Source organism: Chiloscyllium plagiosum, unplaced genomic scaffold, assembly GCF_037043375.1.
Source record: "Chiloscyllium plagiosum isolate Xiang-an unplaced genomic scaffold, Cpla_swu_hap1 HiC_scaffold_3, whole genome shotgun sequence".
Lineage (NCBI taxonomy): Eukaryota > Metazoa > Chordata > Chondrichthyes > Orectolobiformes > Hemiscylliidae > Chiloscyllium > Chiloscyllium plagiosum.
In genome coordinates, this window is record NW_028270141.1 from 72,082,058 (window position 1) to 72,105,853 (window position 23,796).

The 23,796-nt window shown below is 40.3% G+C and overlaps 1 protein-coding gene across 5 annotated transcripts in view; it reads right to left on the reverse strand.

Annotated features, from left to right (window-relative positions):
* The window catches only part of lama2 (laminin, alpha 2), a 385,009-nt gene extending 362,626 nt beyond the window's left edge, over nucleotides 1–22,383 (reverse strand). For all 5 annotated transcript variants that reach the window (XM_087980433.1, XM_087980426.1, XM_087980423.1 and 2 more), the window contains exon 1: nucleotides 22,229–22,383. In XM_087980433.1, the coding sequence (XP_087836559.1) occupies nucleotides 22,229–22,304 (76 nt within the window). In that variant the 5' untranslated portion in view covers nucleotides 22,305–22,383. The remainder of the gene's footprint in view (nucleotides 1–22,228) is intronic.
* Between the last annotated feature and the right edge of the window lie 1,413 nt (nucleotides 22,384–23,796).

Consider the following 23,796-nt stretch of genomic DNA (forward strand, 5'->3'; position numbering starts at 1 on the left):
TAGACTACTTTCAGGAATAGCTAAGGCACCACAATGTCAGGCATACTCTTACTGGTCCCTATTGTAAATATCTTGGCTTAATTCAACAGTTTATCTTGAAGCCAATTTCTTTGCATGAGGGAGACTTACTAAGACCAATGGCAAGTAAAAGGAAGCATTACCGTACTGCACCCTAACACAAACTTGATTTAACACTGCAATACAGTTATGACAATGAAAAGTCAACTTCACACAGTTTTGCATTAGAGAATGATTTAGGAACTTCGGGTGCTCTATTTTTAAGATAACAGATATCACAAACAATGTACAAATAATGAAACTGAATTGTGAATCTCAGGCTTCCATTTTTGTTGTCAACGCTATAGCTATATCTTCAGCTCAATTACTCCCATTGTGCTTATATTGTTTTTTCTGCCCTCTGAATGAGTATCAATGTTGATATTCCAGCTTGGCAATATCAACTGGGTTCTTCCTCATCAATCATATTTACATTGGCAGACGTCCTGGACTGTTGGCTCTATCATGACCTCAACCTTGTGAGTGGCTGCAGACTGATTCTTCGAAGAGAAGCTGGAGATTTGGAATTGTGCCAGTAATTAGACACTGATAGGCAGCCCTGTGAATCCAGTCGAACACGGTGTCAGGAGAAGACATTGAGAAACAATAAGCTAAGCAGTTGCTGAGGCAGACCAACAGGTTTTCTTAATCAGTCAAAGGATTTGGTGTTGGTGGCTAGGTCAGCATTTATTGTAGTCTTTAAATGTCTTTGAGAGGGTACGGTGAGCTGCTATCTTGAACCAATGGGATTTGTCATGGGCAAGTACACCCATGGTGATGTTAGGAAGTTCCAGGATTTTGACCTAATGACAGTAACAGAATGGTGACATAGTTCCACATCAGCACAGTGCATGCCATGGAGGGAACCTTGCTGGTGGCATTACATTCATCTGCTGCCTTTATCCTTCTGGGTGACATCAGTTGCAGGTTTGGAAGGTGCTGTCAAAAGAGTGTTGTAGAGTTGCTGCAGTGCATCATGTTGATGGTAAATGGAACAAGCTTCAAAGTAATTTCGAGGTTATATCTTTGAAAGAAAAAAAATGACATCCTCCTTGAGACAAAAATAATTCTTTAGAATTTTTGTAACTTAGCATTCATTGACAACTGGGTGGTTTGCTGAGAAAATCATGGGGATCTGCCTTGGTTTGGATCTGCTATTTTTAAGTGCAGTTTGCAGTGTATTCACCCACAGATTTCCTGTTAATGCTGGATGTTCAAATACAAGAAAGATAATGTTTGGGCCAATGGACTGAGAAGTGGCAGATGGAGTTTAATTTAGATAAATGTGAGGTGTTGCATTTTGGGAAAGCAAATCTTAGCAGGACTTATACACTTAATGGTAAGGTCCTAGGGAGTGTCGCTGAACAAAGAGACCTTGGAGTGCAGGTTCATAGCTCCTTGAAAGTGGAGTCGCAGGTAGATAGGATAGTGAAGAAAGTGTTTGTTGTGCTTTCTTTTATTGGTCAGAGTGTTGAGTACAGGAGTCAGGAGGTCATGTTGCGGCTGTACAGGACATTGGTTAGGTCACTGTTGGAATATTGCGTGCAGTTCTGGTCTCCTTCCTATCGGAAAGATGTTATGAAACTTGAAAGGGTTCAGAAAGATTTACAAGGATGTTGCTAGGGTTGGAGGATTTGAGCTATAGGGAGAGGTTGAATAGGCTGGGGCTATTTTCCCTGGAGCTTCAGAAGCTGAGGAGTGACCTTATAGAGGTTTATAAAATCATGAGGGGAATGGATAAGATAAATAGACAAACTCTTTTTCCCTGGGGTGGGGGAATCCAGAACTAGAAGGCATAGGTTTAGGGTGAGAGGGGAAAGATATAAAAGAGATCTAAAGAGCAACTTTTTCACGCAGAGGGTGGTACGGGTATGGAATGAGCTGCCAGAGGAAGTGGTGCAGGCTGGTACAATTGCAACATTTAAAGGACATCTGGATGGGTATATGAATAGGAAGGGTTTGGAGGGATAAGGGCCAGATGCTGGCAGGTGGGACTAGATTGGGTTGGGATATCTAGTCGGCATGGATGAGTTGGAACAAATGGTCTGTTTCCATGGTGTACATCTCTATCGCTATGACTCTCTGACTAATTGCTTGCTTTGCTGACTTCTGTACTGTGGAATTTTGTGCCTTTATTTTCTTGGTAAGTGATGCAATTTCAAGTTCCTCTACTTTAAACAAAAAGTAAGCACACTCAGGTATTGCATGAAACACTACTTCCCGAGCAGCTGGAACTATGGGAATATCATTTGTAGAATGCAACTTTACTTGCAATGTTTAGTAATCAAGCTTAAAATATATAGTTAATAAGGTTAAACTGGCACCCTAAAGCTTTAGCTCAATTATCTTCTGTGTTTATACATTTAGATTAGATTACATTTCAGTGTGGAAACAGGCCCTTCGGCCCAACAAGTCCACACCGACCCGCCGAAGCGCAACCCACCCATATCCCTACATTTACCCCTTACCTAACACTACGGGCAATTTAGCATGGCCAATTCACCTGACCTGCACATCTCTGGACTGTGGGAGGAAACTGGAGCACCCGGAGGAAACCCAAGCAGACACGGGGAGAACGTGCAAACTCCACACAGTCAGTCGCCTGAGGCAGGAATTGAACCCGGATCGCTGGCGCTGTGAGGCAGCAGTGCTAGCCACTGTGCCGCCCTAAAGGCATTGTGCTATTTAAAGCTATTTAAATGTTTATGTTTTAAACCAGGTCAAAAAAACCATGTCAATATTTGGATGAGCCATTAGTTGAAACAAGATCAAACTATTAAAGCATTCAAGCATCCTCCCCAGTTTAGTCATTATATTTACGGCTTGACATAACACAGGCTTAAAAATTAGAATGTCCTAGGTTTTGTCCCTCACCTATGTCAAATTAATCTTTCTCAATGAGCACAGTGGGCATTCTAGTCAGCTTCAGGATACTCCAGCCAGGAAAAACATCATGCTTACTTCTGATTATTCATCAGTAACCCCTGTTCCATTTGCACATACACATACTGAAATATTTTAATGTCCTGAATGATTGAATCATCCAGCAATATGTTTCAACTACAGCTGCATAAAGAAAAATATTGACAAACTCTTATCAGTGCCTGTATATACTATAATCCAGCACTAACTACATTTTTCAGCAAAGGAAATAAAACATCAGGTGAAAGAAGTTGTGAACAGATTTATGCATCTCAATAATGTGTGCTTACTGTGTCGGAATTTAGATGCATATAAAATATGCTCAGTAAGCAGGAGCTTGTGTCACCAAGTTCATTGATGACAAATGATAACAACCATATTGTATATTTAAAATGGCATGGTTGCAGTTCATCTGGTAGTGAGACATGAATTTAGTCAGATGAAGACAGAATGCACTTTCTGATACTTAAAATCAAAACCTGGTATGAAATTGTTTGCACACTTCATTGGCATCATGTTCTTAAAGGAACTGACACTGATAGAAGAAATGTTTTGCAAGCTGTTAGCAAAATTAGACCAGATGTTCCATTACCTAACAAAACATTAAACTTCAAATGGTGCAAAATTATTAGAAGAGCTGTTTTTTCAGCAAAGCCTATCATCAAGAGATCACAAGTCCAAGAACTGCAAAGGATCAGTCATTACTAACATGAAATGTCAGCTGCTGAACAAACTTCCTCTAGAATAGCAATATAATCAGTTGGCGTGGACATAAACTGTGCCTTTTCGCTGAGATAGTCACTGAAATTGTAAGATGACCTCTTGATGAATTTACGTATGTGGTAAGCACCAAGGAATGTTGAAAAGTACAACTTTTCAAATTGGGATTTAGAGAATGGAAGTCAGAAATATTTATAGAGCCATTAAATCAACATATTTATGAGTTTGCCCACCCAGAGCGTAGCCCACATACGGAGGCAATTTAGTCTTCTCATTTACAATTGCACATGCATAGACATTTCCACACACAATAAGGCATTTAGACTAACTATGGCCAGAATTTAATTGCCACACAAATAAGCAATTCTAATTACATTTAGAAATACACAGAATTGTGACAATGAATTATTCAACTCCACAAAAAAAGGATGTTTTACAGCTTGAATACAGCAGAACAATTTATAATTTAGTGAATTACAGTTTCATTGTAGTAAAACTTTGAGCCACTGAGGCCCAACATTCAACAATTGCAGCCCCCCCCAACAATCTGACCTCCAGGAATTCCTGAGGTGAAGAGGTCCCTAATTAGTAGCAGACACAGGATCACAAGGGCTCCTCGCTCCATCAAGGATGTTCACTTCCAGGACATATCTCATTAGATTGGAAATCCCACTCTCACTTGGGTGGTTGGATGTTGGCAGCTGTTCTTTATCAACAGCCCCAAAGGAAGTGGTGGCAACTGCCATAACATACTCACGCCTTCTACAGGAATCTTCACTGGATCTTTACAGAAAGTGGACTGAGAAAAGGGTGAGAGTTGTCAGTGAGGTGGGCAGGATGACAGCATCTAAAGAAAGGGCAGGAAGTTTATTCTCAGTCAGTTCCCTCTCCGTATTGCTGTGTCCCTCAACGAGGTCCCATGTGCATTTGAACAAGTGAACCCATCCAATCAACCACAAGAAAACCTAAGGGTTTGTTAGTCACTCTCTCTTCATACAGAGTTCCCCACATTAATTACCCACTTGAGAACCTCAAGTTGAAAAGCTACCTGCAAGGCTAAGAGCCCGAGATTTAATCAAGGTGCCCCACTTCATGCCCTCCTGTCTAATCAAATGCCTCTCCCACTCCGTGAGGGAGGGGGACAATAAACTCAGAATCATGGCAGAATTAGACTGTTTGGTCCATGCCTAATCTCTGCTGAGCAATCCAAATAATCCTATTCTTGAACCACCATCCTCACGACCACTCAATTATTTCACTCGATTGCTCAGTTTCTGTTTGAAATCACTTCTGCTTTCAACATTCTCATTGGCAGAGAGTTCCCGGTCCATACAACTCATTACGTAAAATATATCTTCACATCCCCCAGCTCTTTCCAAAAGTCTTATATTCACATTCCCTAGTACTTGCAGAACATGTTTTTTTCTTGTCTACCTTGAACCTGTGATAATATTGTGCATTTCTAACAAATATACTTTCATTCTCCTTTACTCCAAGAAGTAAGTAGTAACTTGTAACTAGTTTTTCAATGAAAATTCATTCAACCCAAAAGAAGTCAACATTTAAAAGCCCAAAAGGGGTTTTTGCAAAAAAGGTCAGGAGTAATGGACAGTTTTCACGAACTGTCCAAATGTCTTCCACAGAACGTTGGTACTGGACCTTAGGGGAAAATAAAACCTGACATAGACATAATGAAGTGACTTCATGAATATGTCAGCCAAGAGATGGCAGAAGCTATCAAACCACACAGTGGGTATACATCTATTCTATCAAATCATTTGTCTTTGACCACTGAACTCCTGTGGTTAAACTTTAGAGCTGTCAGAAGTGAAGTATTAACAAACTAACGAGATGTGGTTTCCAGGATGCTGGGATATTCCCCACCCTCATTGGATATGCTAATCCCAAAGAAATACTTTATTACAGCAAAATCTGATCAGATGTTAAGCCACAATCTTCCTCATCAAAACACCTTGATATTTTAATAGATTATTCATGAACCCAAGATATGAAATTTTTGGACTCTTTAAGACAATACAATTAAAATGGGACCAGTTTGCAACAATCATTGCCAGAGATGTGATTTCTGGATTTTCAAAGAGATGAGTTTATTAGCCACAGGATGATATAGCATGAAGCTCTTTAGAAAAGTGAGATTAACAAAGAGGTTGGATGAACTAAAATGAGACAACTAACTTGAAGAAATCTAAAACAAAGAAGTAACTTTTCAAGCTAAGAGCGTGAGTAGAGCACAGAGGTGACTGGAATAATTTTATGGAATGTTTTGCCATCTTTCAGGAGTTAGGGGTCCAAAGCCACTCCTTGGTAATGACTGAGGGAAATTATGTATTTATAGGTAAGTGATACGGTAGTGTGCCAAGTGGATAGGTATATGGGAGTTGTGCCAGGTGGGCAATTTGGACACGGTGCCAGGTCAGTGAATGCCTAAGGATGGGTGACAGCTCTGGAATATTCAGGGGAGTCTGAGCGTTTGGATATTAGCTCTGTCATTTGGCGAGGGGCATTAGGAAATTGCATCCGGGGAGGACTGAAGTTGTGAGAAAGAACTGTGAGCCTGTAACATTTTCCCCACACAGACAGGTTCAGAAAGAACCCTACAGACTTAGGAAGATAAGAGAGGTGGTACTTGTCCATCTATGTACAATACACATACCTATGAATCCTGGCTTTACCAAACTAATCTTGCAGTTGAAATCGCTCAGCCTGGAATATTCTGATAAATGTCTTCTATTTGTTCTGAAGTGTGGTGACCAGAACTGGCTTCAACGCTCTATTTGAGACCTGACAAGAACTTTGGATAGGTTCTGCATAGGTTACTTGTTTTGTAAGTCAATTTATGAAACATTAAGACCCAGCTCTTGTCCAACTCCTGTCTCAATATATCCTGTCACCTTCAGCCCCCTGGTTCCTCAGTCTTTATACATTTTTTAGTACAGTACCATTTAGTCAAATTGCTGCTCCCTGTTCTTTGTGCTTAAGGGCATCAAAACACATTTCTTTGTGTCAAATTCTATCTCCCCTTTGCTGCTCATTCCTTTCAAATCATTTAGTCCTTACTGTCAGTCACACCTTCAGATTTGGAATCATGAAGAAATTATGAATTTTTACTTGCATTCCAATACTTCAGTCATTTTTATGTATCAAAAAAGCTGTTGTATGTGTTAAGATGCACTTGTTTCCATCAACATTAATCCTTTCTCTCAACCTTCGAACCTACACGGAACACATGAAGTAAAATTCCAAGCAATTTTTGTGTTTAAGACATGACGAAGCAATATTATTGTAAATATTCTCAAGAACATCACACACTCTCACTAATTTCACAGTGACAACGATCGCAGAATATGTCATGCATATACGGTTTATATTTACACATTTTATTAATTCGGTGCAGCAGTAAGAGGTTTGCCCGCTGTTATTCCTCATTATGAATTGTCACGGTACATTGTTAATTCAAGTGCTGTGCACAGTACATCATCCTTCAAGACAAATTCACCTGCTTTCATAATAGAACATAAAATTGGATGTGTGTGAGAATTCACTGTGAAACAGGAACCTTTTTTAAGAAGTTCAGCTGAAAAGCGATATTTGTAGTCAAAGAGCAGTGTAATCTGGAGATTACAACAGACTTCTCATCTACTAAATACTGTGACACTTTTCTCAGCCATAAAATGTGTTTCTTGTTGGAAAAGGGACTGAAAAACACTCCGAAACATGATTAAGCATAAAGCAAAATGTCAATTAATTTTACATAGGATACACTTCTGAACAAATGCAGTGTTATACAAATATATCAGCTTCTCTTAGTTCCTTCTGCATGTAAAAAAAACAATAAAATATGCAACTTTGGCATGTTCTAGGCAGATCTGACATTTATATGAGCTTTGCTTTAGTCAGCTAACCCTTAAATGCTCTATCATGTCTCCAAAGTTCACAAAATAGGACACACAAGAACTGGCCATTCGGCCTTTTGGATGTGACCATTACCATTCATTCAACTCATGGCTAAATGGATTCCAGCCTCAACTCCAGTTTCCTTAGTCCCTGATTACTCTTAATCCCCTTAGCAATAAAAGAAATCCACCTTATTCAGCCTTGACTACATTATTGACCCTGTCTCCAATGTTCTCTGGGAGAAAGAACTCCATGGACTAATCACACTCAAAGAGAAAAAAAAAAACTGTCTCAGCCTGACTGGGGGATCACAAATTTTTCTTTCCTTGTCCTCGACTCTTACACAAGGTGAAGCATCATGAGAGCATCCAACCTGATAGATCCCCTCAAGATCTTACTTGTTTCAATAAGATCACCTCATATTCTTCTAACTTCAATGGGCTTTGGCACAGCCTGCTCAACTTTTCCTCACAAACTTTTCCATCCCAGGAATTAGTAAGCATCTTCTGAACTGCTTCAATGTAACTATATCCTTTCTCAAGTGAGGAGACCAAAATTGTACACTCTACTTCAGATGCAGTTTAACTAAAACCCTGTTCAGCTACAGAAACACTTCCCTATTTTTCACACGTGACTCCTCTTGGATCAAAGGTCAACTATTTGGCTCATTAATCACTTGCAACACCTGCTCAGCAGCAGGCTGCGCTTCATGTACTGGACACCCTGATCTGTCGATGGTAGAATTCTCTTTCCATGCTTTTCGATTCTTCCGGGCAAAGCAGATAAGGTCATTTAACTACATCTGCCAAATAATTGCCCACAAGGTATCTAGTCATTTCCTGCATGGTACATAATATAGCGATCAAAACAGTCATCCATGTTCCTGGAAGATGAAGTAGAGCAAACTGTGGCACAGATGGACATTGAAAAGGAAAGGGATCATGCAAAGAAGCTAATGGGCAGCCTCTGTCACCACTGTAAGAAATAGAACATGAGAGTACTGAACAGATCTTCCTTTCGGTCCTTCCATTATATTCAATTACATATTTTCATGTAAATAGACATTCTATAGTGATACTATTTACACGAGGTTTTAATTCCTGAAGCAAACTGCAGCTATGAAGTCTGAGAGATTTATTGTTTTTTAAGTGATGATAATGGTAAAATTATGTTGTGTTTTTGTATGATGCTACGCCGAGGATAGCTAACCTGGTGTGAGGTGTATTCTTCTCCTTTACGAAAAGGAAGAAAGATAACGCAGCCATTTGAGAATGCACTGCAAATCTCCTTTTGATTCAACGAGTGACTTATCTTGACAAGTGTAGCACTAACGATACTGGACTAATAATCCAGAGGAGAAAGTGAGGACTGCAGATGCTGGAGATCAAAGCTGAAAAATGTGTTGCTGGAAAAGTGCAGCAGGTCAGGCAGCATCCCAGGAGCAGGAGAATCGATGTTTCAGGCATAAGCCCTTCTTCAGGAATGAGGAGGGTGTGCCAAGCAGGCTAAGCTAAAAGGTAGGGAGGAGGGACTTGGGGGAGGGGCGTTGGGAATGCGATAGGTGGAAGGACGTTAAGGTGAGGGTGATAGGACGGAGAGGGGGTGGGGGTTGAGAGTTCGGGAAGAAGATTGCAGGTCAAGAAGGCGGTGCTGAGTCTGAGGGTTGGGACTGAGAAAAGGTGGGGGGAGGGGAAATGAGAAAGCTGGAGAAATCTGCATTCATCCCTTGTGGTTGGAGGGTTCCTAGGCAGAAGATGAGGCGCTCTTCCTCCAGACGTTGTGTTGCCATGGTCTGGCGATGGAGAAGGCCAAGGACCTGCCCTTGGCGGAGTGAGAGGGGGAGTTAAAGTGTTCAGCCACGGGGCGGTTGGGTTCGTTGGTGCGGGTGTCCCAGAGGTGTTCTCTGAAACGTTCCGCAAGTAGGCGGCCTGTCTCCCCAACGTAGAGGAGGCTACATCGGGTGCAGCGGATGCAGTAAATGATCGGGTGCAGCAGATGCTGCCTAACCTGCTGCGCTTTTCCAGCAACACATTTTTCAGCTAATAATCCAGAGGCCTGGCATAATAGTCTAATAAATGGGAGTTTAAATCACATGGTGAATTGAAGCCTTTACAGCAAGTTTTCTTAAAAACCTTAAAAGTACTTGATATGACTAAAGGTGGCCAGCAAATTGTGGAATTATCATAAAATTTGAATTTTATGCATTTCTATTTCTGTAAAGAGCAACTTGAGTCTCCCTCATGCTATGTGTCTTAACTTGAAACTTTAGGTTTCTACTTGTTGTAATTGTCCTGGTTTTCCACTGAAGTCAGAAAGTCCATATGAAACAGCTTTTTAGTTAGTCGCACTCAAGAAGCTTGGTATCATTCAGGCAACACAGCTCAGTTGATTGGTATCATATCCATAAACATCGATTCCCTTGACCACCGACACTCAGTAGCAAGTGTATAGCTAATGAAATGCACTGCAAAAATTCAGCAAAGCCCCTTAATCAGCACCTTCCAAGCTCACAACAACTTCCATCGAGAAGGACACCGGCTGCAGATATTGGAACATCACCATCTGCAAGTTCCTCTCCTAGCTAATCACAATCTTAACTTGGAAATTTATTGCTGTTCCTTGAATGTTGCTGGGTCAAAAACCTGGAACTCCCTCACTAACTGCATTGTGCATTGACCCACAGCACATGGATTGTAGTAGCTCAATAATGCAGCTGACCATCATCTCTCAAAAGCATCTAGGGATGGGGGGGGGGGGGGGGGGGTCAATACGCAGCAACACCCACATCCCATGAATGAATTTTTTAAAATTTTGCTGTCACAAAAGGAGGCATAAAACTGAATTCATGTTTAGCAAACTGTTGTGCAGCTTTTGCAATCTGTTAGGAAAAGTTCACCGATTTTTATGTTCTCTAATTGTTATTTTTCCCAACTCAGATTTACTGCATCATGTTATTTTCTTATTGAGCTCCAATCTCCTCCTGGTAGTCTTGGCAAGTGATTACTGAGTGTCTGGGGAACCAACAGGAAGTAGAATTCAGAGGCCAGAGGGTCATGGGAGCAGCAGGTCATGTAACTGATTGCCAGGCTCAAGGACTGGAACCTGTGACTAAGTCAGTGTCTTCGGATAGGAGGATTTACAGATGGGGAGCTTGCACCAAAATAACATTAAAATCTGACAGATTATTGCAATAGATCAGGAGCTGGATATCATTGACTCGCTAATGTGAAAGGAGGAATGTTTTAACCTTATACAGATGATATTCCCATGACACTGCTGCTTTTCCTCCTCCAAGTAGTGGAGATGAGTGTGTTCTCTTCCACTCCATTCTAAAATACATTTCCAGCAATGAAATAAGATTTTTAAAAACTTGCACATGTCTTCATATTCAAGAGAAAGGAATGTACAAGTGCAGAATGCATATATCCATTTGTTAAGTCTGCAGAGAGGTAATATAATTTATTCTAAGAAAGAATGATTTGCACTTATACATCAATTTCCATGTCCTCTGAATACTCCAAGTACTGCACAGCTAATAAATTCTTTATGAAATATTGTCACTGTTGTTTTTAGCAAGCACAACTAACAAAGAGGATAAACAGATTTTACACCAACGTTGAGATGAATGACTAGCTAAGCCGTTTTTGTGATGTCAGTTGGGGGTGAAGGGTGTCCAGGACATTGGGAGATGTCCAACTCATTGGGAGATGTTCCAACAATTCTTCAAAACATTTGCATTAGGATTGTTAACATTTCACTCACAACATATCACACCCTTAGTAGTGCATTTAAGAGGCAGCCTATATTGCATATTCAAATTTTGCACTCGACCTGAAACCACAATCTTCTGATATAGATGGATGCCTGCTGGACCAGACAGATGCCTAAGCTGACTAAAATTATAGAATCATAAATTAGTAGGAGTGACTTGAGACTCTAGTAGATTGCAACAATATCCATTCATTTCTTTGATGGATTCCAACTGACAGAAGGAGTTGACTTTAATCCCATTTACTGTAAGGGTCTGAAGTGAATGAGTTTAGAGGTTTCAATCCAGTTCTCAGTGGTTTCAGTTTACTATGCAAATTTACTCATAATTTAGGCCAGTCTTATTCCAAGTAATACAAGAGTGTGTGTCATAGGAAATGAATATTTTGTATTTGTGCAATAAAGTCAAGACAATGCATTCTTTAAAATAAATAGAAAAGAGTTTTTATTCTGCATCTATTTTAATCTAATCTGGATTTAATATCAGAAGCAGCATTGTTACATCTCATGGATAAATGCTAATATGTATTGACAATAACTCTAATTGTATATTATTTGTTATAACTCAAAAGATGGTGCCGCACTCTAATATTTTCAAACATCCTTACAGAAGCATTTATGTTTACAACATTTGATACTTGGGGAAAAAGAGTTGATGCTTATGTTTTTTTCATAACCCTCTTAATTGGAAGCATACTTGAAATCCAATAATACAATTTTAATCAGACGAAAACCTGAAAACTCTGTGATGAAGGATTAGCATATGGACAAGCAGTATGAAATTGTTTTTCTATCTTACCGGAAACATTTATCCACTTCAAATTTACATTAAATTACTTTGAAATTAGTTTAAACCTTAGGCAGAATAAGAAATGATATAATGTCACACAAAAACACATGCTTGTTTTACAACCTGTTGTTATTTAGAGTGTCTCACAAGTGACTTACCACTTGACTCCCCAAATTTGTCCACCATCTGTAAGGCACAAGTCAGGAATCAGTGGAACACTCCCCATTTGCCTGGTACAGTGCAGCTCCTATAACTCCAAAGATTTGGCACATCCAGTGGCTGTAGTGGCTGTAACGTGTCCTATCTACAATTTGCACTATGGCGATTCACCAAGACTTCTTAGATATCACATCTCAAACATGCAACTTCTGACACCAAGAAGGACAAAGACAGAGGATCTTGGGAAGATTACCACTTGCATGCTCCCCTTCAGGTCACGCCATCCTGATTGGAAATTGGTCTTTGTGTTTTTGCTGACCGAGCTCCAAGTCCCTATTTCCCTATTTAACAACTCCCTTGGAGTACCTTCACCACAAAGACAGGAGCAATTCAGGAAGGCAGCTTGCCACCACTACCTCAGGGGAAATTAGTATCGTGAAATATACATGAGCCTAACCAGCACGACACATTTAAAACAATCTATCTTAAATGCCAAAGAGTTTGTTAAGCCATCTGCAGTGAACTTGATTTTTTGATGAAAGTTCAATGTACAATAAAATCGTGGTTTAATGATGACAGGTTGTCAATACATCAGATTCCCTCGAATAAACCTTGTTCTACATGACACATGATTCAAACCCAATTCTGAATTTCAACAATTTATTTCACTCTCTAGGTTTACTTTGATCTTAAACTTATACATTTAAACTTATAATTACAGCTTTCCTATTGTCTGTATCATTTTCCATCTTCTTAAAGAGCCAAATGGGAGAAGCAAGTTACTCAAAATTATGAGGGGCGGGGTGAGGTGTCAAACAGTTTATTCATGCAATGGTCTATTCAGTTAATGGCCTAAAATCTTATGGAGTGAAAGAGATGAAAGTGTCTCATTTCATGGAGGTCTGCAGTTTGGTTTCAACCTGTATCTGTTTTGGTTTTTTTTGCACATTGAAAATCCACTTACAAGTCTCAATCAGCCCTCATATCTTCTGCCCACTCCCTCTTACAGACATGCACTGGCTGCTCTATGAGTTCCACCTTCTATTGAGCAGGCAAATATTACATACAATTTCTTCTAAAACTCCCAAGAAAGAAAAAGAAAAAAAGGTAATCAATCTCATGGGGAATCAATTGTTTTCTGAATGGAAGTATCTTTATTAAATCTGAAACTTTAACATATTGAGTGTATCATAGCAATGCTATAAGACTTGAATGTTGAAATTAGTTCAGGTTAATATACAGGTACTGCAAGTAATTAGGAAAACTAATAGAATGTCAAGTTTTATTGTGAGGGGAGCTGAACGCAAGATTCAGTTATACAGAGCATTGATGAGACCACATCTGGAGTACTGTGTCAATACTCATCACCAGATAAGTATGGAGTGATGCATTTTGGGAAGTCAAATGCAACAGGAATGTACACAGTTAATGGCAGGATGATTAGGAGCATTGATTAACAGAGGAATCTTGGGATTCAAGTCCATAGCTTCTTGGAAGTGGCAACACAACTGAATAAGGTGGTAAAGAAGGCACACAACATGCTTGCATTGATTGATTAGCCCATTGAGTATAAGAGTTGACAAGTCATGATGCAGCTGCAAAAGACTTCAGATAGGCCACATTTGGAGTATTGTGTACACTTCTGGTCCCTACACTACAGAAAGAATGTGGAGGCTTTGTACAATGTGCAAGGAGGTTTATCAGAATGTTGCCTGGATGGGAGTTTATTAGCCATAAGGAGAGGTTGAACAAACTTGGATCATTTTTTCTAGAACATTGGAGGCTGAGGGGTGACTTGATAGAAGTATACAAAATTATGAGAGTCATGAATAGGTTGGATAGTCGAAGTTTTTCTTCCAGGTTGGAAATGTCAAATACTACGGGGCATAGGTTTAAAGTGAGAGGGGAGAAGTTTAAAGGAGATGTGCGAGGAAAGTTTTTTACATCGGGGATTAGGTGCCTGAAAAGCACTGCCATGGGAAATGGTAAATGTAGGTACGACAACAACATTTAAGAGACATTTCAACAAACACGTGTACAGGCAAGAAATAGGAGGATATGGAGCATGTGAAAGCAGATGGGATTAGTTTGTAATGACATCAATGTCGGCACAGACATGGTGGGACAAAGACCTGTTGCTCTGTTTTGTTGTTCTGTGCCAGAAGTCACATGACATCAGGTTATGGTCCAACCGGTTTATTTAAAATCACAAGCTGTTGGAGCACTGGTCCTTCATCAGATAAGTGTAAAGTTCTATGTCCTATATTTGGATGTTAATGTGTTGGAAGTAGTTCAAAGACAACGTCCTAGACTAATACCTGGAATGAGCAAAATGACTCATGAGGAAAGGCTAGATAGGTTAGGCCTGTATCCTGTGGAATTTAGAAGAATCAGAGGTGGCTTAATTGAGAAATGTCAGATCCAGAGGGGACTCAACCGGCTGGGTGTTGAAAACATGTTTCCTCTTCTGGGACGTTCCAGAGCTCAGGGCTTTAGTTTAGAAATAAGAGGGCGGCCTTTCAAAACAGAGCTCTGAAAAAATTCCTTTCTCTCAGAAGATAGAAAGTCTTCAGAGTTCACTTTCTCAAAATGCCCTCGATGCCGAATCTTTAACTATTTTTAATGCCAAAGTGGGTAGATTCCTGATGGCAAAGGGGATGTAAGATCATCAGGGATGTGCAGGAAATGTAGCGTTGAGGCTAAAATCAGATCAGGAAAAAGTGAGGACTGCAGATGCTGGAGATCAGAGTCTAAACGTATGGTGCTGGAAAAGCACAGCAGGTAAGGCAGCATCTGAGCAGCAAGAGAGTCGACGTTTCGGGCATTAGCCCTTTATCATTCCTGAAGGGTTTATGCCTGAAACATAGACTCTCCTGCTGCTCAAATGCTGCCTTACCTGCTGTGCTTTTCCAGCACCACACTTTTCGACTCTGCTTGTTCTTCTTAACTCTCTTTTTAGGTCCTTCCTAGCTAACTTGTAACTGTTAAGCACCCTAACTGAGCCTTCACATCTCATCCTAACATTAGCCTTCTTCTTCCTCTTGACAAGAGATTCAACTTCTTTAGTAAACCATGCTCGACCACTTCCTCCCTGCCTGACAGGTACATACTTATCAAGGCCACGCAATAACTGAATAAGCTCCACATTTCAATTGTGCCCATCCCTTGCAGTTTTCTTCCCCATTCTATGCATCCTAAATCTTGACTAATCACACCATAATTGCCCTTCCCCCAGCTATAGCTCTTGCACTGCCGTATAGACCTATCCCTTTCCATCGCAAAAGTAAACATAACCGAATTGTGGTCACTTTCACCAAAGCTCAAACTATAGTATTTTCAGTCAATATCTGGAAAGTTAAAGTCCCCTGTAACAACTATCCTGTTACTCTCGTTCCTATCCTGAATTATCTTTGCTATCCTTTCCTCTACATATAGTCGTAGAGTCAGACAGCAATGCAGACAGATCTCCGGAACTATTTGGAGGCCTATAGAAAACTTACAACAGGGAGAGCTCTCCTTTCCTTTTTCTAACCTCAGCCAACCTCAGTAGATGAGTTCTCAAACGCCCTTTCTGCCACCGTATTACTGCCCATGACTAATAGCGCCATACCTCCCCCTCTTTTAACATCTTCTCTGTTCTAACTGAAACATCTCAATCCCAGCACCTGCAATTACTATTCCTGTCCCTGCTCTATCCATGTCTCCAAAATGGCCACAGGTACCAACTAATGCCGCCAGTTCACCCACCTTCCTTCAGATGCTCCTGGCATTGAAGTCGACACATTTCAAATCACCTTCCCACTTGCCGGTGCACTCTTGCAACCTTGAAATCTTATTTCTGACCTCACTACCCTCTTGTATACTGGAACTACAATTTAGGTTCCGATCCCCTGCTGAATTAGTTTGAACCCTCCCGAAGAGCATTAGCAAGTATCCCCCCCAGCATAGTGATACCCCTCTGGTTCAGGTGAAGACCATCCTGTTTGTAGAGGTCCCACCTATCCCACAATAAGCCCCAATTATCCAGGAATCCAAAACCCTCCCTCCTGCACCATCCCTGTAGCCACGTGTTCAACTCCTCCCTATTCCTCGCCTTGCTGGCAAGTGGCGCGGGTAACAATTCAGAGACAACTCTGTTTGTTCTAGCACTAAGCTTCCACCCGAGCTCTCTGAATTTCTGCTTTAAATCCCCATCTCTCTTCCTCCCTGTAACTCCTCTCAGTAACCCCCTCCGCCTCCCGAATGATCCGAAGTTCATCCAGTTCCAGCTCCAGTTCCCTAACACGGTTTGAGGAGCTGGAGTTGGGTGCACTTCCCACAGATGCAGTCAGCAGGGACACTAGTGGTGACCCTTACATCCTACATTCTGCAGGAGCAACATTCAACTGCCCTAACCTCCACTCCCACGAGTTTAAATTCCCAACGAGACTATTGAAAAATAAAAAAAATCTTTAGTTACCTTGTAAAACTTAATGTTACTTCAATTCAGCTTCACCAACTGTAAATTTACTTTTCTAAACTTTGCTTCAGTATACTGAAAAGACAGATCATTTACCTCCCTGACAAGTTTTTCAGATGGTTGTCTGTTGATGCACTTTTGACTTACTCACAAGTAAGTAATCTCTTGGTGAAAATTTAATATAACTTACTTCCACTTCCACCCAACAAGTCTATGTATTTTCACAGACCTTTGCAATCACTCACTGTCTCTCAAAGCTCAAATACTGTTTTTGAATTCCTATTGAGAGATGTACATGCAGACACAGAGTCTCACACTTCTCAAATCTCACAGAGGATTGAAGTATTTGCTGACTGGACAAAATTCTGGAAGTTACTCATTTAACATATACAAATATAAATAATTGCATCTGCATACACATGCAAGAGATTGTCCATGTCCTATGTTGACTGTAGATTCACTACAGTGTGGAACAGGCCATTTGGGCCCAACAAGTCCCTTCAAACAATAATCCAATCAGACCCATTTGCCTCTGACTAATGCACCTGACACATAGAGTCATAGAGATGTACAGCATGGAAAAAGACCCTTCGGTCCAACCTGTCCATGCTGACCAGATATCCCAACCCAATCTAGTCCCACCTGCCAGCACCTGGCCCATATCCCTTCAAACCCTTCTTATTCATATACCCATCCAAATGCCTCTTAAATGTTTCAATTGGACCAGCCTCCACCACTTCCTCTGGCAGCTCATTCTATACACGTACCATCCTCTGCGTGAAAAAGTTGTCCCTTAGGTCTCTTTTATATCTTTCCCCTCTCACCCTAATCCTATGCCCTCTAGTTCTGGACTCCCCCAGCCCAGGGAAAAGACTTTGTCTATTTACCCTATCCATGCCCCTCATAATTTTGTAAACCTCTATAAGGTCAACTCTCAGCCTCTGACGTTCCAGGGAAAACAGCCCCAGCCTGTTCAGCCTCTCCCTATAACCTCAAATCCTCCAATCCTGGCAACATCCTTGTAAATCTTTTCTGAACCCTTTCAAGTTTCACAACATCTTTCCGATAGGAAGGAGACCAGAATTGCACGCAATATTCCAACAGTGGCCTAACCAATGTCCTGTACATCCGCAACATGACCTCCCAACTCCTGTACTCAATATACTGACCAATAAAGGAAAGTATACTAAATGCCTTCTTCACTATCCTATCTACCTGCAACTCCACTTTCATGGAGCTATGAACCTGTATTCCAAGGTCTCTTTGTTCAGCAACACTCCCTAGGACCTTACTATTAAGTGTATAAGTCCTGCTAAGATTTGCTTTTCTAAAATGCAGAACCTCGCATTTATCTGAATTAAACTCCATCTGCCTCTCTCAACCCATTGGCTCGTCTTGTCAAGATCCTGCTGTAATCTGAGGTAACCCTCTTCGCTGTCCACTACACCTCCAATTTTAGTGTTATCTGCAAACTTACTAACTGTACCTCTTATGCTCGCATCCAAATCATTTATGTAAATGACAAAAAGTAAAGGGCCCAGCACCGATCATTGTGGCACTCTACTGGTCACAGGCCTCCAGTCTGAGAAACAACCCTCCACCACCACCCTCTGTCTTCTACCTTTGAGCCAGCTCTGTATCCAAATGGTTAGTTCTCCCTTTATTCCATGAGATCTAACCTTGCTAATCAGTCTCCCATGGGGAATCTTGTCGAACGCCTTTCTGAAGTCCATATAGATCACATCTACCACTCTGCCCTCATCAATCCTCTTTGTTACTTCCTCAAAAATCTCAATCAAGTTTGTGAGACATGATTTCCTACACACAAAGGCATGTTGACTATCCCGAATCAGTCCTTGCCTTTCCAAATACATGTACATCCTGTCCCTCAGGATTCCCTCCAACAACTTGCCCACCCCGACGTCAGGCTCACCGGTCTATAGTTCCCTGGCTTATCCTTACCACCCTTCTTAAACAGTGACACCACGTTACCCAACCTCCAGTCTTCCAGCACCTCACCTGTGACTATCGATGATACAAATATCTCAGCAAGAGGCCCAGCAATCACTTCTCTAGATTCCCACAGACTTCTAGGATACACCTGATCAGGTCCTGGGGATTTATCCACCTTGATGTATTTCAAGATATCCAGAACTTCCTCCTCTGTAATATGGACATTTTGCAAGGTGTCACCATCTATTTCCCTACAGTCTATATCTTCCATATCCTTATCCACAGTAAATACTGATGCAAAATACTCATTTAGTATCTCTCCCATTTTCTGCGGCTCCATACAAAGGCCACCCTGATGATCTTTGAGGGGCCCTATTCTCTCCCTAGTTCCCTTTTGTCCTTAATGTATTTGTAAAAACCCTTTGGATTCTCCTTAACTCTATTTGCCAAAGCTCACTGAGCCACCGTGCCACCCTAAATTTGTACATACATCTAAAGTAATTTCCATCACAAGATGGGCCACATCTTATAAAAATGTCCTCAGCGAGCTGTAAAAGTGTCCAGAGTATTAATAAAAAGATAATCAGTTACTTTCAACACTGTTTCATTAGAATTAACATATTAGCTAAACAAATACGTGTTGAATAAACCAAAAAAGTTACACGTTTATTATCTGTAGTAATGTTCATTATTTTACATGATAATGTTCATTTATAATAGTTAAGACATTTTGACGTATTCCATTGACATCGTAAAATACATTTGCTTCAATGTTTGATTTTAGCCCATCTTATCTTCAAATACGTATGCTTTGTACATTTGAAATAAATTGTTTGAAAAATTTGATTCAAAATTAATATCCAATATAAAGCAATTTATAATTTATTTTAAAGAAAAAGTGATGTTCATTGTCAAAATTCCTAATTTAAAATAAATTGTTCTCAGGTTGATGTCACTGACTAGAACAGTCTAAATATCCAATCCCAATTTGCATCCAAGAAGCTGACAAAAGTTATCATGGGGAGATGGTGGCAGTCATGTTGTTGGACTAGTAATCTAAAGACAGGTTCAAATAGCATCATGGGTGATGGTGAAATTTACATTAAAAGAAATCAGAAATTAACAACTAATCTGACAGTGAGCATGTAATTCTTTTCTTGTCTTTTAAAAATCCATCTGATTCACTGATATCCTTCAGTGAAGAAAATTTGCTGCTCTTAAACAAAAATTAGAAGTTGCTGGAAAAGCTCAGCAGATCTGGCAGCATCTGTGCAGAGAAATCAAAGTCAATGTTTCGGGTCTGGTGGCCTTTCCTCAGAACTGATTATAGCTAAGAAAGTGTTGGTTTACATGCAGAAGATAGGGTGGGGGGAGAGGGTAAGGAGTAAGTGATAGTTGGAATAGAGAAGAGAGAGAAGAGCAGTTGGACAGACAAAGGATTGGATATCAATCTGGCTGGGACAGTGAATAGTTATCAATGGAGACTGTTAGTGGCTAATGATCGTTGGTCCGTAATAGCAGGCTAAGTGATACCAAGGCTTAGTGTGTGTAGCAGGGGGCTAGGACAGGGGGGATTTCAGGCCCTAAAATTATTTAATTTGACATTGAGTCCCAGAGGGCTGCAGGGTCCCCAAGTGGAAAATGAGATGCTTGTTCTTCCAGCTTGCGCTGAGCTTCACTGGAGCACTGCAGCAAGCCTGAGAAAGAGATGTTGGCCAGGGAACAGGGCGGTGTGTTAAAGTGGCAGGCAACTGGGAACTCAAGGTCGTTTATGCAGACAGAACATAGATGTTTTGAGAAGTGGTCACTCAGTCTACACTTCATTTCCCCAATGTGGAGGAGACCACGTTATGAGCAGCAAATGCAGTAGACTAGATTGTGAGAAGTGCAGGTAAAGTGCTGCTTCACCTGGAAGGTTTGTTTGGACCTGTGGATACTGAGGAGGGAGGAGGTACATGGGCAGATGTTACCCCTTCAGCGGTTGCAGGGGAAGATGCTGTGGAATTGTGGAGGGATGTTGGGAGTGAAGGAACAATGGACCATGGAGTCCCAGAGAAACAGTCCCTGCATAAGGCAGACAAAGGAGGGAAGAGAAATATGTGTCTGCTGCTCTTATCTGGTTTGATCTATATGCGATTCCAGACCCACAATGTGGCTGACTCTTGACTCATGTCCCAATGAAACAGTGGGGGATAAGGAATTAACAACAAATGGCAATGATTCCCACATCTCATGTAAAAATACAAAATACTTCTACAACCATTCTACGTCATGTGGATTCTTTGTAGTGGTTTGATGCACTTCAAAGTACTTTTAGGAATCAAGAAAGTTGTCTGGAACTGGAGGAAGGCTGAACTACTAAGGATTGCAGATTGCAGTCCCTAAGCCATTGGTAGATTCATTGGTTTTGCTAACAAATAGTTTTATGATTCCATTTACAATTGCAATGATTCTTTAAAATTTAAATATTAAATTGCCATGATAGGATTCGGACTCACTTGTCTGGATTACTCGTACCAATGAAACCAACTTCCCTAAGGAAGATGTGTCAAACATTACAACCTTTAAGTATAGTATTTTCTCTATTAACTTCACTCAATTTAATCTCTTTTAAGTTTCACCTAGCAATAAAATAAAACATACAAGTTCCTGAAATAGCATTCATGCTATGGTGTACCTGTGACCTGAGGCTTTCTTAACTGGTTTTGCCATAAACTTTAAGAACGTTTAATGATTGCTTTGAAATTCATAATTTTTTAATCAATGTTTTTTATTCTAATAGTTTGCATGTAACTCAGTTCTAAGATAATCTCCAGTAATTTGCAGCATTTTATAAATTCCGTCACATTTGAAAAAGAAAATGAACATTCAATGCGTGTTGCAGGAAGTTTGTGTGGTTTTCTCTGTGACAGATTTCACTATAGATTTGAATACAGGAGATTCCTGCAATCAAATAGACCGATTTGTCAATCAAATGTTGTAACGTTCGTATTTCACTCCTGATATCAAAGTTGGGAGAACAATCGCAAACAGTGAACTTTTACAGAGAAAAATCCGAATAATCAAATAAATTGATGAGCACAGAATCAAAATCCACAATTCTCCTAGAAAATAAATCAGAGCGAAAACTGATTAATGAAAGCTCGCTACCATTTGCTTAGTTTTTTTGTTTTATCTTCAATATCCTGGCAAACAGTAACATATGCATCACATTAAAACTCAACTTGTAAGTTTTGTTCAAGTCTAGAAATTAGCCTATAGCTCGATCCCAACTTGAATGCAACTACATCGATAGTACTTTACTACATTTCTATGGTGGACTATTTATAACTGTTTGCAAAGTTGCATATTTAAGTAACTATGCTCCACAAGGCTAGAATTCAAAAATAATTGCACCACAACGTAATGTGAGAAGTTTGACAGTTTCGTTGTCCATGTATTGAGCAGTAACTGTTCACTAATTATAACTGTCAACTTTCACTTACCTCTCTGCTGACCATTACTGCAATGCCAACATAACAGGACACTGACTGCAAACACGAACAAAGAAGAAACCTTCATTTTGTTGGAGTTTTGTGATCGTCTTACTTCATTATCAGGTCTTTCACAAACTTCAGCTGCTAACTTAACTCGCTCTCTGTCTGCACTGAGTTGAGTGACACGATGGGGCTACTGCCGACGATGAGACTCTCACTCTCACTCCCGCAGCAGACAGGGAGCACAAGCACCCCCTGGCGTCCGGTAGGAGGGCTGCCAAATCCGGAGAATAAAGTTCTGTATCTGCCGCTAACTTTGGGAACACATGAGGTTGGCATGTGCTGAAGATGTATTGACTTTTGATAGTAAAGCCCAGCCTCGCGTGTATTTTTTTTAAAATCATGCATGTGCTACTGGCCTAGTTCGTTTTCCAGTGTTTATTTGTTCCGAATTCCGTGCTGGAAGGAAAAGATGTTTGATTATCACTGATATCTAATATCTCAGGTTTTGATGACCTGCAGAAATTAGGAGTGAAGGTTGTTTGGTGCTGTAACAGCAGAGTTGGGTGGGAGGAATGGGATGGCAGTCCTGGAACTGAACATTTGTAATTGGGGAAACAGATGAATGGGATGGCAGTCCCTGAATTTGGAAATGTGGTTGTACTGGGATGGGCTAGTGTGTGTGCGTGGCATGGGGGGATGCTGACTGTGGTAAGAGTGTACTGCTGCTGAAAAAGGTTATTCAGGAATATAACATCAAGGAGTCAAGTACAACGTATGGCGAATAAAATCAGCAGGTGGCCAGCCATTAAAAAAAACAACGGTGAGAGTGCAAGGGCATGAAGATACTGTTAAAAGAGGGATTTCCTAAAATAGTTTCTTCAGCAAGAACTAGAAATCCTATATTATACAAAATAAATAGCTCTGATTTCCATAATTGGCAATGGCAATTTGTCTTTAAGAGAACTATAATTTACACTTCTTCTCTCAGTAATTGATCATCTGCTACTACCAGGGGAAAATGTTTTAAAATGTACCGAGAAATAATTAATGTTCAAAAATGGCAGAGAATAGTCATCAATAAAACAAAGTATCCTACCCTTTGAAAAAACGCAATACATGCAAATTCAAAAATATTAGAAAACTGTCTAGGAATGGAACTTCAAACCTTCCACATGTGCATTCATTCACAGGTTTACATACACTTAAGATGAATGAATGTTGAAAGTGCTTATTAAGGTCACAATAATGTAATGATGCTTTTGGCAGGAGAAGACAATTGAACCAACTAGATAGCCTTTTCAAATCATTGTTAATTACCTTTCCCAGATTTTGAACTAAATAGCTCTAAATCTCCTTTTCTAGCAGAAATTCATCAAATAATTGAAATTGTTAAACAAAAGAATAGGATTCATTTTATTTGCTATCATTGGGCTAGTTCCATACGAGGGCAATAGTGAAATTCTTGACAAATCAACCCCCATCAATTAATCTCCATCAGTCTACATCAGATATTAGCGAGAGAAATCTTTGAAAAATCTCAACATTTCCTGAAACATCCAAAACATACCACAGTT